The sequence below is a fragment of the Numida meleagris genome, chromosome 2, assembly GCF_002078875.1.
Source record: "Numida meleagris isolate 19003 breed g44 Domestic line chromosome 2, NumMel1.0, whole genome shotgun sequence".
NCBI classification, from domain to species: Eukaryota; Metazoa; Chordata; class Aves; order Galliformes; family Numididae; genus Numida; species Numida meleagris.
The window spans coordinates 87,685,853-87,703,099 of NC_034410.1; the positions used below are offsets into that span (position 1 = coordinate 87,685,853).

A 17,247-nucleotide genomic window follows, 5' to 3' on the forward strand; every position below is an offset into this window, starting at 1 on the left:
GTGGGAGACTATAAGTAGAAATTTGACAAGAATGAGATCCCTGCTGCTTTGTGCATTTGGACGGGCATAATTTTCATGTTCTGACCTCACTGTAAACTTTAGGTTCTGGTTTTTGTACTGCATTTCTTATGAAAGCAAAGGCAGTAAACCACTCAATCCGATGACACATGGGGTGTGTATAACAATGCAACAGAAAAAGAGCTGCTGTGTCAGCTTGGCTGCTTCTTCCCCTCTATCACTCATTCTGACGCAGGCATCTTGTTTCGCACTTTGTGCTCAGTATTTTCTTGTAAGCCAAACTTTCTGTGATGGAGTCACGGTGACTGAAGAGATTCCTCGGCCAGCTGCTCACAATGGGACCTTTGTTCATCCGACAGACAGAGCCCTCACCATTGTACGCAGTGACGGCAGAGCTATAAAGCTGCCCCTGTAATGCTCCTGCAGTGCTGATCTCTGCGAACGGGGAAATTCCTTTCCCTTGGTGTCATTCTTCTACACAATAAGCAGAGTCTTGAGCTGAATGGAGAACTTGCTCTTTTTAAGTAAATGCAAAAAGCTACGTTAATGCAACAATATGACTGAACTTAACCGAATTCAGCACAAAAGTCAGCAAAACACAAACTTGAACTCTCCTCAGCAACTGTAGCCTGGGCACAGCCATGTACACTATTTTCTATTACTCCATGGTTTCCTGTTAGAATACAATACTACTTTTCCCCCACCAAAACCTGGGAAGGATTACGAATCTTCAGAAAAAAAAATCAGGTCTGCAATTAGAAAGTGATTTACTGGTGGGCTTCCTTTGAAGTTTACAGCTCACTGTAATAAAGCTCACCCTGCTGCACACATTTCCATAGTGGTAAAATTCAGACTGCTTGATAAAAAGTAAAGAACGGCATAGCTCTGAACTTTAAGACTGTTAGTGTGCTCTACACGATGGCAGTTTCAAGAAAATGGAACATCCATTAATTTCCTTGAATTAGAAGTCCTACAGCAAGGTCAGGATTAGAAAGTGATTACGCATTCCTGCTACAGAAGGTGTAAGACTGGTGGATAACAGCCACCTGAATTATTCAACCATGAAATTCACACCTGAATAATGTCAGAAAAAGTCTCTGAGTACTGTCTGCAAAGAACAAGCTCCTTTATGAGGAGGTTTGCACAGTGACTACAACATTACTGTATTTAAGATCTGAAATACTGAAAGACATTTATAATGGACCTATCACAAAGCAGCAAATACAAGTGGCACTAACAAAAGATGAAACAACTCTAAAATGGTAGAGTATATAGTTCGCAGTCATCAGATAGAAAGACTAAGATCTTAGACATTTTGTTTGTCACAGTACTTTTTTAACTCAAAACTTTTTAACTCAAAACCATCGTAACGTGGAAAGACTAATTTGAGGTGTGTTCATATGTAATGAAAGAATATAGATTTTTAAATAGAATTTTATGGGAACTGTAATTAACAATGTAAAGACCCTTATAACTAAAGAAAGTGAAAACTGCAAATTGCAAGTAATAGTAAATGCTCAACTACAGAACTTTGACACTGTACTTATTTACTATTTTATATGATTCAAATTATAATAGAAGCCATAAGTGTGGTCTGCAAAGTGAAAAACTGTTAAACATTTTTTTTCCTTGTTTGGAATACATCATCACTGCAAGTCCTCTAAATCTAAGTATGCAGCATAGTACAGTTCATGTGTGCGAAGCTAAGACAATGCCACCTGAGCATATTTTAAAACAAAAATACTAAAATTCATATAAATGAATCCTACAATATGCATTCTTGTTTGTCCAGATTGCATGTTTATAATGAAGTTTTCTTTTAAGGGGAAATACTCTCCACACGGGAGAGATATGTCACCATATTACTCAAATGTGTGTGCTGTGAGTATGGATATCATTTTAGTACTTGTTATGCCTAAGAACACATTTTTGCTCTTACTTTCTAAACTTGTAACTTTGCTGTGACTGGTACAGGACAGTCCATGACCTCTCACACAAGGCTACCCCTACAGCCCCCTGCTACCAATTTATGCTCAAGTTATCTATACCTTCCACTTTTTTTCTTTTTTTCACAGAATTCATTAGCACAATAGTTTTACTTGCAACATTGATGAAAACAAATACCCCCTTACATCTGGCTGTCAGTACTGTTACTCTGTTTTTCTTGAATGTACTACACAGACACAGTATTTCAACTGAAAATTATTACAAGTTTCCATTAAAGTAGATAAAATTAAAATTGCTATGGGAAAATTGGAATTTCTTGACCTGCATGTTTGAATTCCGAAACACTGTGCTGCATAATTATATTTTGCGCCGGGCAGATAATAGGATGATAAACTTGGGTAGTATCATGTTTAACCTCTTGTCTGGACAAAAGAAATGCAATAGCTCTGATCTTTATTACACCATCTCTACACATAGTTGCCGTACTGACTGATTTTCATGACGAGAATTCAGCCACTTCATTGGTTAGCTTGCTCTATGTTGTTTCAAGGTTAATACTGATAAATAAATAATGGTTTTTAACAGGCACCTTCAGAGACAGCTTTTTATATAAATATATTTCATTTTATTCTTCAAAATATAGGATAAATAGCTTGTCCTTTCCCAGGGTTATAGATCTACTACACAGCAGCACAGCAACATGTTTCCTCTCCTCACAATGTTTCAAATGATCTGGTCCAAAATGCAGACACAATTTAATTCTTTCCAACGACAAGGCAAAGAAGTGATTCACATATACAATTAAACTAACGCAGAAATATTTTCAGGATTAAGCAACATCTCTATGAAAAGATTAATATAGATGCTAACAATGTCTTTTATTTGGTGAAAATCACACTAACCGGAAACATTCAGTGGCTCTTTATTGAAAAGTATCTCACCTGTCCCAGCATATTTGTCTGTCATATTGATATCAATATCCAGTTTCAAATCCAGCATAGTCCTAATGACGTCATCACTGCCTTTCCCAGCTGCCCACATGAAGGACGTTCTTCCCTCAAGATCTGAATCATCTTTTACGGAAGGATGTTTCAAAAACACTTCAACTGTTTCCTGAAAAGACATACTATTGGAATGAATATGAAAAGAAATCTGTAACAACAAGAAACTATTTTGTCTCATTTGGCTGTCTACGAAACAAATCAAAGCTTCATTTTTTTCCTTTGTATGTTTATACAGAGTAACAGCTCAACAGGAGGATTGTATTTTCTGCTATGCCCTTCTTCAGCATTCATACCCACATCCTCAGCTACTATCATACATCCCTAATTCTTCTCTTTTTAGTGTCAAATATCATGTGTTCATCATAAGGAAGTGAAAGACACTGTGGTCACTGTGAAGAAAGCAATGGAAAATGGGAAAATATTACTGACTTCTCAAGATATTACTGTAATAATACCATGATGCTAAAATAATTTTTCTTCAAAATTCTTTTCTTGCTACATTTTTTTTATTTAAACCTGAATATGACTATGCACGTAAATATTTTAGTTTGCCCAACTCCACCATTCAAAAAAGCCCAACAAAAACAAAACAGGACTTTAAAGGAAACAAATACATTGTCAAATATTTAATTATATCGTGAGGTTAATAATTACTGAAACACTGTAAGTAAAAAAAAATTAATAAATTCTTTACACTCAAGTCCAGGCCTTCTACTATAATCATCACAACTAAAATCTTTAAATTAAAGAGTTTGACTTAAGGAATTATTTCTTCAAATGTCATGTTTGTGTTAAGCTCTCAGCAAACAAGTCCACTTACTTAACCTTCTGACAAATTCTTAATAAGCCATATTGTATCAGAAAGGGAGGATGGAAATCACTGCTGCACGTAAAACAACTAGGGAAAGGTTTTTCCTTTCCTATCTAATGGCTCACAAATGTTGTATATGTAACATCTGCTACACATCTATTAATAGTCACAGATAAGCTAACTAATAAAAACTGAAAAACGGAGTTTTATTATTTTATTTCATTTTATTTTATTTTTTTTTTTACCATTGGTGCTATTTTAACCTTTCCCTCATGTCATCCGAAAAGAGCTCTGGTAGGACGAGAATTTTTTGGCTACAATAAAGTCTTGGCTGACACATTTATGCAAGAATCGTTTATACCCAACTGATCAGTTGATTTTTTTTTTTGTTATTATTTATGATTTCATCCCTATAAATAGGTAATTTCTCCTTCATTTTACGTTGAAGTGATCTAAGATCCTAACAGCTTTGTGAATTTGGGTTCATACCTCAACTATTAGTTTACAGGAAAAAAGCCCAGGGAGAAATAATGAGGAATGTAAGCATTATGTCTTTCACACAAAACAGTATGGATTTATAGCTTTGTATACTCAAACTGAGCACCACCAGACTTCAAACACAAATGGCTACTCATGAGGCTAACAGCTCAGCACCCTACCAGAACCCTTCACTGCTTGAAATCCTGAAAAATGAAAAGACCGAACCTTTTCAATACCAAGGCTCACATCTTACAAACATAAATAAGTAATTTTATTTTTCCATTACATTTCAGCAAATCTACCTTTCTTTTAGCTACACTACTTCTTTTTTTTTTTTTTTCCTCCTAGAATTTTTAATGGGAAACAAAAGGTTTGTTTGAACCTTCTGTGGGATACACAGGCCATCTAACCTTCAGGCAACCTATCTGGGTCTTATACTAAGAAATCTTTCTTCTAGAGCTATTCCTTATACAATAAGTGGGAATAAGTAAGCCTTCTAAATGCTTGACCTAGATTAACTGACAGCTAAGTCTCTTCGGTCTCTCAAAAAACAAAGAGGTCATATTAGAGTGCGTACATAACCTGAAGAAAAACAGAACAAAGAACAAAGATATTGAGTTCAGTAAAAGTGAGAGCTACCGAAATATTTACAGCAAACAAAAAAGATCAAATCTTCTTCATACGGACAAAGAAACATCTCATTTTAACTGAGAAACAAACCATGCCTATGTAAACTTGGGCAGTCTGAACAGAACAATAATGTGGCTCTGAAACCATAAATATATGGATGCTATTGCCAAAATAAACATGGATGAGTCTCTCTTCAATTGTCTGACTGTGTATATGGAATGCAGCAGTGGGAGCTAGTCTAGAATTTTTATCTAACCGAAAAAATATAGCAAATATTGGTGCTCAGAAAAAACCACATCAGTTAAAAAAAAAAAAAAAAAGAGAGGTTTCAGACATAATTTAGGCATGCATAAGCAACAGGGATCATCAGCTCAAGAGGCCTTAGACTTGAGTGAGATTCTACTGTTTTGTTCTTCATCTAAGATGGGAAACAGTAAATTCACTGTAAGTACACAAGATTACAAATGAATGTCTGATTCCATCACCTACTTTGCTTCCCCCTAAAACCTAAAGATGTCATGGTTTGGCTGGTCGATGGGATCAAAAGGGAGCAACATAATGAAAATGTTTCATACAACTAAATCAAGCCCAGAAAAAGAAAGCCAGTATGAAAAATCATTTCATAAATAATGTACCAATACAGACAAGAAAAAAAGATAAAAGCATAAGAGGATAATCACTGGATTATCACTATCACTATCTTTCCCACAGATCATTCCCAGTTTCAGAGTCTGACTCAGACTTGAAAGAAAGGCTTTCACAAGATAAATATTTCAGGCATGTGAGTCTGACACAAACTGTACATACCACATTGCAATAATGGACAATAATCAGCATCAATAAAACATTCTGTAAAAATGCACAAGCTACACACAACAGATGTGCTCCAATGGAAGTCTGAATTTAAAACGAACAAACAAACAACTCTGCAGGTTTTTACTAAGACCATCTTCAAAGAAAAATAAACAAAAAGCCAAAAGTTACCCCAGTTTCACAAGGAAACAGAGACCTGACAGCTGTGGTATTAATACACATTGGCCAGTTACCTTTTGAAGTTGTACCTAGTATTTGATAAATGGAATGATTCTCAAAGATACTAAAATTTTCTGAAAATAAACATGTCAGTAAGCAAGAAAGATCCAAATTAGTACCCTTGTTAAGAGAATGGTGCAATATAAGTTACATTACTACATAAGTACATTAATTTGACACTAGATAACCCTTTTTTGTAACAGGAGAATGTGAATAATACAACTAAGGAAACCTTAGATTGGAGCTCTTACTATGCACAGCATAATTCCACTTAGAACATTAGCACAGTTCCAGAAACAAAGCAGCACAAAGAATAGCCCTTAGTTCTAGTGGTTGAGAACTACTTCTACAATACCTATGGCCAGAAATCGTTACAACTACTAGCTTTTTTGACTTAACTCTACCACATCATAGAATGGCCTAGGCTCTGGACAAAACTTACATTTTCTACCAAAAATACAAGAATTTGGCTGTTTGGATTTTGCTAAAAACAACCTTAAAGAGCAAAAGTACTGTGAAATAGTAGGTGTCATTCCCATTACCATTAAACTACCTAAGTGGTTATTGCGTACTCTGATGTACGCATATGCAAAAGGTCTTTGGTTGTAAAACAATTTTTAAAATTTATATATAATAATTTGAAGTTAACTAAATTTATATCACATTACTAGGAAAACTCTGAGTTAAACTTGTGCTGACATTGTTTATATGACTTTTAAAAACCCAACTCATTTTATTACATTGTAGATATTTCAGCAAAACACATTTACTTTCCATTTAGGGTGCGTGATACTTACAGCAAAGTTGCTCTGTGCAGCATAATGCAGAGGTGTTGCACCTTGGCTATCAGATGGGATAGTTCCAAACTTATTTCTTTCTAATAAGAGATGGACAATCTGAGCATGACCTGAGAAAATGCAATAACAACACAAGTTTATCAAACCCTAAACACTTCTCTATTAAAAAAAATAGACAATGAACAGACTTAAATAGACAATGTTTGTGTCATAGCCACAATGGTCTAAAAACTAAGAGAGAATCATGCACCTTTTTCCCAACAGCATCCCAGTTCCACATTCTGTATCCTCATTTCCAAGGAGCATCTATAAATCAAAATGACCCATGACTGGGAATGTATGACAAATATTTTGTACTTCTTTTAAAGGAAAGCATCAGAGCACTTCCTTAAATAAAGAAACCAGCAGTAGCTGGTCAGAAAATTGCAACATTAAGACTATACTGAATGAGGTGAATACGTCCAGAAAAAGTCCAGATAATTCAGCTAAGATGCTGTGTTTGAATGACAGGCCAGTCAGAAGCAGGAAAGTCAGTACAGACTGATGATATCTGATTGTAATCCAAGTGTGGATTACTCAGGTTAAGTTTAACTTAGGTTTTATTCAAACAAACTTAACTTAACAAACTTAACCTTAACTTAGGTTTTATTCAAACAAAATTTCAAGTGAAGGTGTATAGCAGAATCTGGAGCACAGACTACTACTACCTGCCGTATCCGCAGTAAACGAGAAACTGACACACTTAACTCCTCTCATTAAGACAGATTTGAACGTCTTTAGATTAAAACTGCAAAAATTTGGGGAGCATGGGCAAATTTTATATCCACTTCACAGTCAGAAAAAAACAAGACAATATAGTATATTGACACTAAAATCAATGGATCCTTTCTTATAAGTTCTTTTTGTCATATATTCAGCTCAGAGAATATCTGAATAATTTAATATTTTAAAGACGATACTGTAAGGTATAAATCACATTAAAATACTCTGAATTCACAGATGCAATCTCCCAGTATCTTGTGTGTGAGCAAAACAGTCCATTTTGCAGGTAAAGCTTTCTGCTAGCAGTAGGCTATTTAATGAGAACACTGACAATAAGAGAATGCAGCTATGAAATAAATGTAGTATGCGGCATTTAAAAATCTAATATGCAAGCCTTCTTTTGAGGAATCACATTTTCAGACCATATATGTACAGAAGTAGAAGAAATGAGAGAAAATGGTAAATGTCAGTGAAAAAGGATGAACAGCTATTTGGGAACTCATGTTTTTCCAAGAGATGTGGAACCTATAATAGTTCTAGGGTGTACAGGAAAGTTCTTCCCCCGAGTAATAGAGACAAGTATGGAAACAGTGACCCTTCATACCAGAAAAACACTAAAAAGAAATATACTGTTATGTTCTTCCCATCTCAGTACTGTAAGAACTGAACTGAAACAGGGGCACTGAAAGAAGTTGGTTCTGAGTGCATTCACAGCAGGAAAACCACAAGAGTACTACTGAATGTGGAAAATAAGTTGTCTGAACTTTTAGGACACACAAATAGAAAAAGGGCAATTGAACTCTATAATCAGTACAGAAAGTCTACCTAAATTATCTATAAGAAGACAGACTGGAGGGAATTGAAAAAAAAAAATGTGCTTGGTGCAACAGTAAACAAACTCGTACAATATGGATAAACATCATAACTCAATTCTTGAAGTCAAGAACTATCATTTCTGTAATATTTTTATTTAGAAGAACTGCAACTTGGCTGTCAAGTACTTTCATGTACCCCGACAAAATGAAAAGTAACAGGAGCAACAATGCCATGTGAACCAGTCATGTGCAACCCACCACCTTTAACAGAGTAGTTGTTGTGGCTGTATCCCTGCACTATCTAAAAAGTCCTATTGTTAAGATCAATTAATAACATCCTAGACTCTTTGAGATCTTTATTAGATATTCTGTATCTACCTCAAAAAGAATCCTAAAAATTTGTCAAGATTTATCAGTAAGAAATTCCTCGTGGACATATGCCACCTAGAGACTTCATGAAGTTCACAAAATACCCTGGTGGTCTTGGCACATCATACCCCTTTATCCCACATTGATTAGACAATCTGTTTTTCCAACAGACAAAACCTCTCAAATACAATCAATTTCAAAACACAATAAATTTTGCTTCTTGGACAGAAGCAAGTAATAATGATTGTTTCTTTGGGAGACCGATCCAAGGACACTTAAAGTGTTTCACAATTTCCCAGCGAAAATTCAATATATCAACTTGAATCCAAATGCAAATTTGAGAACATCCTTAAAAAAAAGAAAAGCAATAACAACAATCAACCAAAAAATAAAAACCATAATCAAACTATGTATATACTGTCACTGAAGTTGCAATGTAACTTGCTCCAGTGAGCAATTTGATTCTTTTATTGACATTCTTTGTCTGTTGCGTCCCAAAGGGTCATGGGGAGAAGTTTGTTAAAAGGAGTGAGAGTGTTTGGATTCTTTCTTTTTATCAAGCAGACAATCTATTTTTAATTCTTCTACCGAGGAGAATGGAAACTAGAAAGTCAATTTTCCAACTTGCATTATTTTTGTGCCTATCTTTTTATGCATTTCATTTTCATTAGTATTTATTTATATTTAATCAAGTTTTTAGCTGTTTTGCAAACATAAGGTTTTGTAAACTGTACAACCAAAAGCACAGAATTCACATATGCAATGTTGTAATTCACAAGGTACCTGAGTCTCAGGCTAGTAATCTAAACAGAAAAAAAACTTTATCTGAAGAACCATCAACAGCACAAAATGGGGAAAAAATCTAACTGGATAATGTTTCAGGGAACAGCTAGAGGTAATATTTGCAATTACTTTCTGCCTTTGCAGTAACACTTCCTTTACTCTCAAGAAAGTCACTGCATTCAGTGCCTTTCGAAGACGACGCTAGTATTGAGAATTGAGCAAGATTTCCTGTTAAGTCAAACCTGATCTTTCCTTCTGTTTTTCATAATAACAGTAGCATAATGTGGAAGAAATATAATAATGCAGCCAGTGATACCAGTCTGGGGAGCAGCTGGGTAAAAAGCATTTTGGCAGAAATGGATCTGGGGGTCCTGGTGGACAAGCTGAACAGCAGTCAGCCCTAATGACTGATAAGGACAACCAAAATTGGGCTGCGTTAACAAGAGCACAGCCAGCATATTGAGAGAAGCTGATTGTTGCCCTCTACTGAGTACTTGCAAAATTCTATCTGGAACATTTTGCAGTTTTTGGCCTGCTTGTACAGGAGGGACATTGACAAATTGGCCTGAATCCAGTGGAGAACCATCAAGATATCTATAATACTGTGTTCATTTTTGAGCTTCGCAGTACAAGAAATATGCTTTTAAACTGGAGTGAGTTCACCAGAGGGCCACCAAGATGGGCAAAAGGGCTAGAACAGTGACATGTACAGAAACACTGAGAGATGTTTTCACACCTGATAACAGTCAAGCAATGGAACAGGTTGCCCAAGGAGGCTCTTGCGATCTCTGTCATCAAAGGTTTTCTATACTTGCCCTGTGTAAAGTCCTGAGCAATCTGGTCTGACTTCACAGTTGACAATTCCTACAGCAGAAGGTTGGAATTGATGTTTTGAGACCTCTTCCAAACTGATTTTTTCTATGACTATATGAAACATCAATATTTCTCCCTTTACTACACCTGTTTAAAGATAAACTATTTAACTTTCTCTCCTGGGGTCTTCAATTCCACTCCTCCAATTTCTTTGTGTATTGTGCAACAAACAATTGTCTCTGAACAACTGAATCATAATGCAAAGAAAGAAAACACAATCTCCAGAATCAAGGAGTTAGTAAGGGGAATGAGCATGGTCTTAGCAAGAATAGGTTGCTCTTGTAATTTTAACCCTAGAATTTTTGCAGAAGTTCATGAGATTATCCACTGTTTGTTTGGTTTTTTTTACCACTCAAGATTTTTAATACCGCACTGAAGAAGAGGCTGATATAAGTCAGAATGATGAGTAATTAGACTCAAGAAATGGGTTATTTGTATGGAAAAATCATAGTTCAACAAGCCTGTTGAGCACTCTGCAAGGATAAAACCAAAATATCTTCATGGCCATTTTGCACCTCATTAGAAAGTATTTTAGAGCATTCTACTATTTAGAGGTCTTGTTTTTATACAATTTATAAAATTAAAACACATGGATGATTCACTCTGAAGTACTTTGCGCATTTCAGACTTCAAATTCTTTGCCACAATAGCATGCGTACGAATGATACAGTGAATGAATTTCATGTGTGATGCTAGCTGTACAACTATACCCTGAAATCTATTTTTATTCCAGTCACAGAAGCCACACGATAAGTAATTACACAGTTTTTCCATAAGCACTGCTTTTACCAAATCATTTACTGCTGAAAATATATCTTCTCCAGTACATCTTCCCTCTAGTGGCTCACAAAAGCAGTAGTTCACTATCAATTTCATTACAGAAACAGAATCTACCAAATACCATAAGCTGAGACGGTTAGAAACATCTGTAATTTCATTCAACCGTACTGCAAGCCTCCCACGCTGCGTACTTTGCTCTAATATCTGTTTCTTCAAATGTTTTCTACAGCAGTATTTGCTGATGAAGGAAGGCACTTCAGTTTGATGCCATATTGTTTTCCTTGTGTTATTTTAGCCTTTTTTTTTTTTTTTTTTACCACAGCAGGCTGAATAAGTGTTTCCTCAATACTTTGCTTTTTTCTTTTTTCACTGCTAAGAAACAAATATCAAAAGAGGTTTCTAAAGATTTATTGTTAAGTTTAGTGAAATTTTGTAAAGTACTGGATTATCATATGACTTGAAACATTGAAAAAATTGTAGAGGTTCATCTTCGTGTTCTTGATGCTTATTACTATTAATTTCTTGAGGCATTTAGGGCAAGGATCATTGTTAACAATAATGGATGTCAATCCATACTTTAAGTAGTCTTTATTATTATTTCTAACTTTTGGGGCCAACTTCTTGTCACATATGATTATTGTTGTTTTCCCTCATAATGTGGCTGATGAAGAGTACTAGCAGTAGGAGATACATCAGGTCTGCCGTATTCTTGTTGTTCGCTTGTACTGACATTATCAGCATTATCTTCGATCTGCAGTTACCTTGCAGGAATCTTTTCAAGTCAATTGTCTGAATGTGAGTGGTTGTTCAGTAAAAACTAGATAATATAACCTGTAAATCAGCTTCCCTGGGTACACACAAACTGCAATACATCACAATGTGCTGAAATCAAATGAATGAGTAAGGGTATGACAGTCAACTTCTCTGCATTGTGGAACAGTAACACTTCCCTCAGGGCACCTTTTGAACTGTACGTAACTGTCTTGACATGAAGACAGTTAAAAGCTTGTTTCTTTTTTAAGGTAAAAAAATAAATATAAATGTTACTTTCTTTGTGCACTTCAATACACTGTCTTGGGTACACATTCCATTTTGGAGACTGCTGCTCTAGAGCAGCAGGTTTTTTTCAGAGCTGGTTTCCAGAGAAATTCTTTGTTTTTTTTCAATCTATGAACAAAGCTACATGCAAGAACGTCTCATGTACTCTAGTTGTTCTTAAATCATAAGCATATATAGCCTGCTGAGGTAATGCATTCTACAGTGCTTTGGAGAATCTAAGGCTAAAATAACACTCTACGCACGAAATTCTAATACTGGTCTAGCAGAAATTGAGTATTACTGTTCTTAGAGTTTATAATGCAATGCTGGAATTAAATAAAAAACAGATACAGAGATTAAATACTGCAGTCAATGAATTATTAAATGACTTTGGCATTGTCCAGTTTACCAAGTAAGGCTGCCCAGTGAAGAGGAGTTCGAAACAAGTTGTCATACGATGTCACATTGCAGCCTTCATAGGAGGTCAGAACATCAACAACTGCCACATTCCCATCAGCAACAGCAAAATGAAGTGGAGTTCGCCCTTCGTAGTCTTGCCAGTTAAGCAGAGATTCTGTAGGTGCAGCTTCCTTTAAAAAAAAAAATAGAAAATTCAAAAAGTAGTCAAGGCAAAGAGAAAAACTGCATACTCTTCTGGAGTCTTACAGAGATAAACTGTCCTTGCTCAGTAGAATACAGCTTTATAAACTATGGTTTTGTCAGTCTGTAATGCAAGTGACTCCTTCACAGATCCTTAAAAGACTATCTCAGGCTCTCGTGAAAATAAGTATATCTTTACTTGATTTTCTAAGTTGAACACATCTCGACATACTTTTCTCCTCAGACACTCTCCTTTTAGCACGAATTAGTCTTATAGCTTTCATTATATTACTTTCCCTATCACTTTAAAACCATGTGACTATCAGAGTATTTCCACCAGAAATGTCAAGCTGACAGGATAAAAGTAAGAGACAGAGTACTTCTAACAAACATATCTACATGTAATGAGCTTAATTCTGAACATAAAAAGTCTTTACAAGTATTATGATTAGTAATTTGAACATATAACATAGAAATTAATGGATACAGCTTCAATTTTAATCACATTTTCTTAAAAAATATGCTTAAGTACTTTCACATAAGTCTCCACGATATATAGATTCATATTACGACAATTTCCTTTCATCAACTTTTTTCTAAACAGATTGCTCTTCACAAATTTATTTCTCAGGCAAAAGAGCAGGTTCAAATGAACATCATTTAGCACTGCAGAGATCTCCAAATGGTGAATATGGTAAAGCCCCACAAAATAGTAACTCTAAACTTCATTTTCCAAAAAAGAAAGACATATCTCAAAAGAAAACAGTAAACCAATCAACAGCAATTCAGAATGCAGGACATCAAACAGCTAGAGCAGAAGAAAAATGTCAAAATAAGAGCTTAAATAAATGATAGGGTGTAAGTCCACTGTTTTATTTTGAATGATTCAAAAAAGCAATTCACTGAAGTCATGCGAATTTTGTGCAAAAAAGGAAGACAGTCCTGAGATTTTTAAACTGTAATGACTTCCAACAGTAGAATGAGTTTTAAACCGTGATTACCAAGAAAAAAGATCATCCTGAAAGTAATGTGCCACACTATATACCATAATACATGAAACAGGAGGGAGAGACTGTCATCAGCAGCTTGTTAACAAAACAAAGTAAGTTCCTGATTCCTTTCTCTTCAAAATAATTGAATTTTTTCCTGTAGACTTTATGAGGTGCACAAGTACATTGTAAAATTACTTGTATTTGCATTATTTGAAATGCAGTAAGTATTACAGAGAAAACTAACACCTAACACTGAGAACATTAAATCAAGCAGCAGAAAGTCAGGATATGATTTCTACCCCAATATTAATCTACAAGGCTGTATATCCTATATTTTCTATTTAATAGATAAAAATAAATTTAACCATATTTCTTAAATGCCATCTGGCTAAATTAATACTGCAGTAGGAACCTCATCTGCAATGCCCTGATTCTTTGCATCTTAAGTTTTTGAAAACGTCAATTTAGACTTCCTAATATTTAATATTCTAAAGCGAAACATCACAAATTTTCTATATTGTATTTAACTGATATTTCTGTTCTCCATCTTACACATCTAAAATATCTGACGCTATTTTTTATACTGGTAGTATTAGCCATTTACTACAAAAAAAAATTAATCTACTTGAAACATATTGTTGTTCATTTCTATATCTAACCACTAGCACAATAACAGATGATCTATTAAAAACATAAAAGTTAATAGATATGAATCTCTAATTAAAAATAACATCAAAGTTGCTACATGCAAAAACAACAGTAATTGAAGCATGAATACCATTTATTCTAATAAGCATTCAACTGCATTTTTCTGAGTCATTATAGTGGAAGGTGAATGCTCTCTCTTAGCTTCAATAGCGCTCAGAAGCAAGCAGTTACTAGACTTAATTTCTGTCTATTCAAACTGCACACCAGAGGGAGTATAGAACCCACTGCTGGAAAATCAGAAATGATAAATTTGGGAATCACTTTTAAGAATCACTAAAATCAATGATATGCCCAAATCTAACCTGCAGCAGAAGAAAATCTGTCTGAGCAAAATGAGCAAAAAATAAGAATTATTCTTCTCTTTACCTGTAATTTCTTGACGTAAAACTTAATGAAAGTTAACTTTTGAACCTTCCAAAGCACAAGGCCATGCTAAATAAATGAAGCCTAAAACTCTAGGCTGAAAGTAACCGACATTCTACACAACATATCCAATGATCCACAGCTTTAGTTTTTCAAAACAAAAAAGAATCTTTTAATGATAAAGTCACTATTTACATTCTAGTTTAAAAGTATTCATGTTTTCAAATTCTTGGCTATTTGAACAAAAATTTTGTAGGAAACCTCTTGCCTACATTCAAGAGTATTATATCTATGTAGTACAAGTGCTTTTGCTGTAAAACTAGCTATAACTAAACTGTTATACTACATTAATATCTTAAGCACAATACACAGAAGAAACAGAAGCTACACATTTTTTTCCGTAGCAAGTAGAACAATGGAATTGCAGGCAACAAAGGAAAGTGTTGTATAAATAAATGTCATGTCTCTTACCATGAAGAATAAACAAAGAGAAGAGATACAAAACAGAGACAGAGTAATAAGCAGTTGCTTCCATCATATTAATGGAACTATATCCTGTTCTTTTCTCCTTAAATCTTCCCAACGTTTTTCATGTAACCAAGCACTGCTGAATCTGGAAAGGCGGAAAAGGAAGTTGACCATGAGAGGACCTCCAGATTAGAGTTTCTCTCTACTTTACATGTTTAATTTCTAAAAATGTAATTGGTTCCATTTTCACTGTATTTCATGGATTCTGATACTAGATGCAATCAACCGTGCTTAACTGCCACCACCGTAAACTGAACTTTCTTATTTAGCATTGAGTTGAGCTCTTTTCATTATTATTCTTACAATCCCAATGGGTTAAATATTGTCTGAACATGAAGTAAAACGACCATTCTTACTTTTACGAATTTAAAAACAGGAGACAACAAATGGATACATTCAGATGGCAGAGCACAGAAAACCAAGACAGTATTTTTCAGTATCACGCACTGTGGTCTCAATAAAACCAGCAGCTTAACTTTTGTCAAGGTTTTGTAAAGCAGCATTGAACAATTCTAAGTAGGATGATAAAGAAAAATCATTTTCTGTGGAATTCTTCCACAGTGTTTAAGATAACATGACAAAAACAACAGCAGTGTTATCTTTCATAACTTAGTCAACAGCAACAAATGCTGCCAATGCACATTAAGTGGCAGTAGATATCAATATCTGACCTCTATCTGGGCAAGAGCACATAGCTTATAGCACTCTATCATGAAAGCACAGACTGTTTGTGCTGGATATGACAAAAAAACACAACAGAAGGGCAACAGTGACTTTGTCAGAATCATGTACTAATTTTTTTTTGCACTACTGTCACTACAAAACTCTTCTGGTGAATTTAAAAATGCCATTATGTAAGCTAAAACACAAGATAATAAAAATTTTATCTGCATGGATGCACGCGTTAGAGACAACATGCAGAAAGAATGTAAAAGTCTACAGAGTTAACCTTGATGTTAGGACCTGGGGAAGTGTGAGAATCGAAGGTAATACATGGGCAATAGATTTGGAACTGGGTAATACAATAAAAAGCAGCTAAGAAAGGAGGACAAGACTGCAAGCTCTGCTTTAGTTGTGTTGCCTTAACACTGCCAAGCAGGTATCTAAAAAGATAGGTAAGAAAAACACTTTTGTTCTATGACATGACAAGATTGTACTAAAGGGTTCAATTCAGAAGCATCCACAAAAAAATGGTATTTATACTTAAAAACAAATTCAATCATGAGATAGATTATCCACTATCAACATTCCCTTATCATCAACCGTTACACCATATTCTGTGAGCTAATCTACTTTTTCATTTAAACTTGTAATATCCTATGCCCACCAATAAGCATATATAATTATAACAGTGGAATATGAACATTTTGGTTTGCACAGAAATGCACAGAAAAAGATTAGAGGGACACAAGAATATGCTGTCAGAAGAGAAAACAAAACAAAAAAAAAACCAAACAAAAAAGAAAAAAAGCACCGAATGACTTAAGACATTGTTAGGATTCTGGATTACTTAAAGAGAGTATTTGAGAACACCTTCAGAAAATGACAAATATTTTTGAATTTTCCTAGTGCACCTTCCTCCTGTTTCCTCCCTACCATACAGGAGATAAGCAAGTGTTCATGTGTGGGCCTGGGTCCCCACACAATTGGCTGTTTAGAATCACAGAATCATTTAAGTTGGAAAAGACCTCTAAGATTATCTACTCCAACTGCCCACCTTCCACCAATGTTGCCCACTAAGCCATGTGTGAAGTTTGAAAGTCTAAATTTTAATCCAGCAATCCATACCAACTTTTCAGCAAATTTATTTTCCTAGTGTGGCAGAAAAATAAGATGGTATATATAAACTAAAATTGGTTAAATCTTGTTTGTAACAATTTAGAGTGAATTTACAAATATTTTGAATAAACACAAGTA

General features: G+C 34.8%; 1 protein-coding gene across 4 annotated transcripts in view; it reads right to left on the minus strand.

Annotated features, from left to right (window-relative positions):
- INVS (inversin) overlaps positions 1–17,247 on the minus strand; it is a 90,457-nt gene that overhangs the window by 28,399 nt on the left and 44,811 nt on the right. For 3 of the 4 annotated variants that reach the window (XM_021389210.1, XM_021389211.1, XM_021389213.1), the window contains 3 exons: positions 12,549–12,729; positions 6,720–6,829; positions 2,907–3,078 (listed from right to left, as the gene is read on the minus strand). In XM_021389210.1, coding sequence (XP_021244885.1) covers positions 2,907–3,078; positions 6,720–6,829; positions 12,549–12,729 — 463 coding nt within the window. Of the gene's footprint in view, positions 1–2,906; positions 3,079–6,719; positions 6,830–12,548; positions 12,730–15,273; positions 15,416–17,247 lie in introns of all 4 variants that reach the window. The other variant, XM_021389214.1, reaches the window with a different exon arrangement.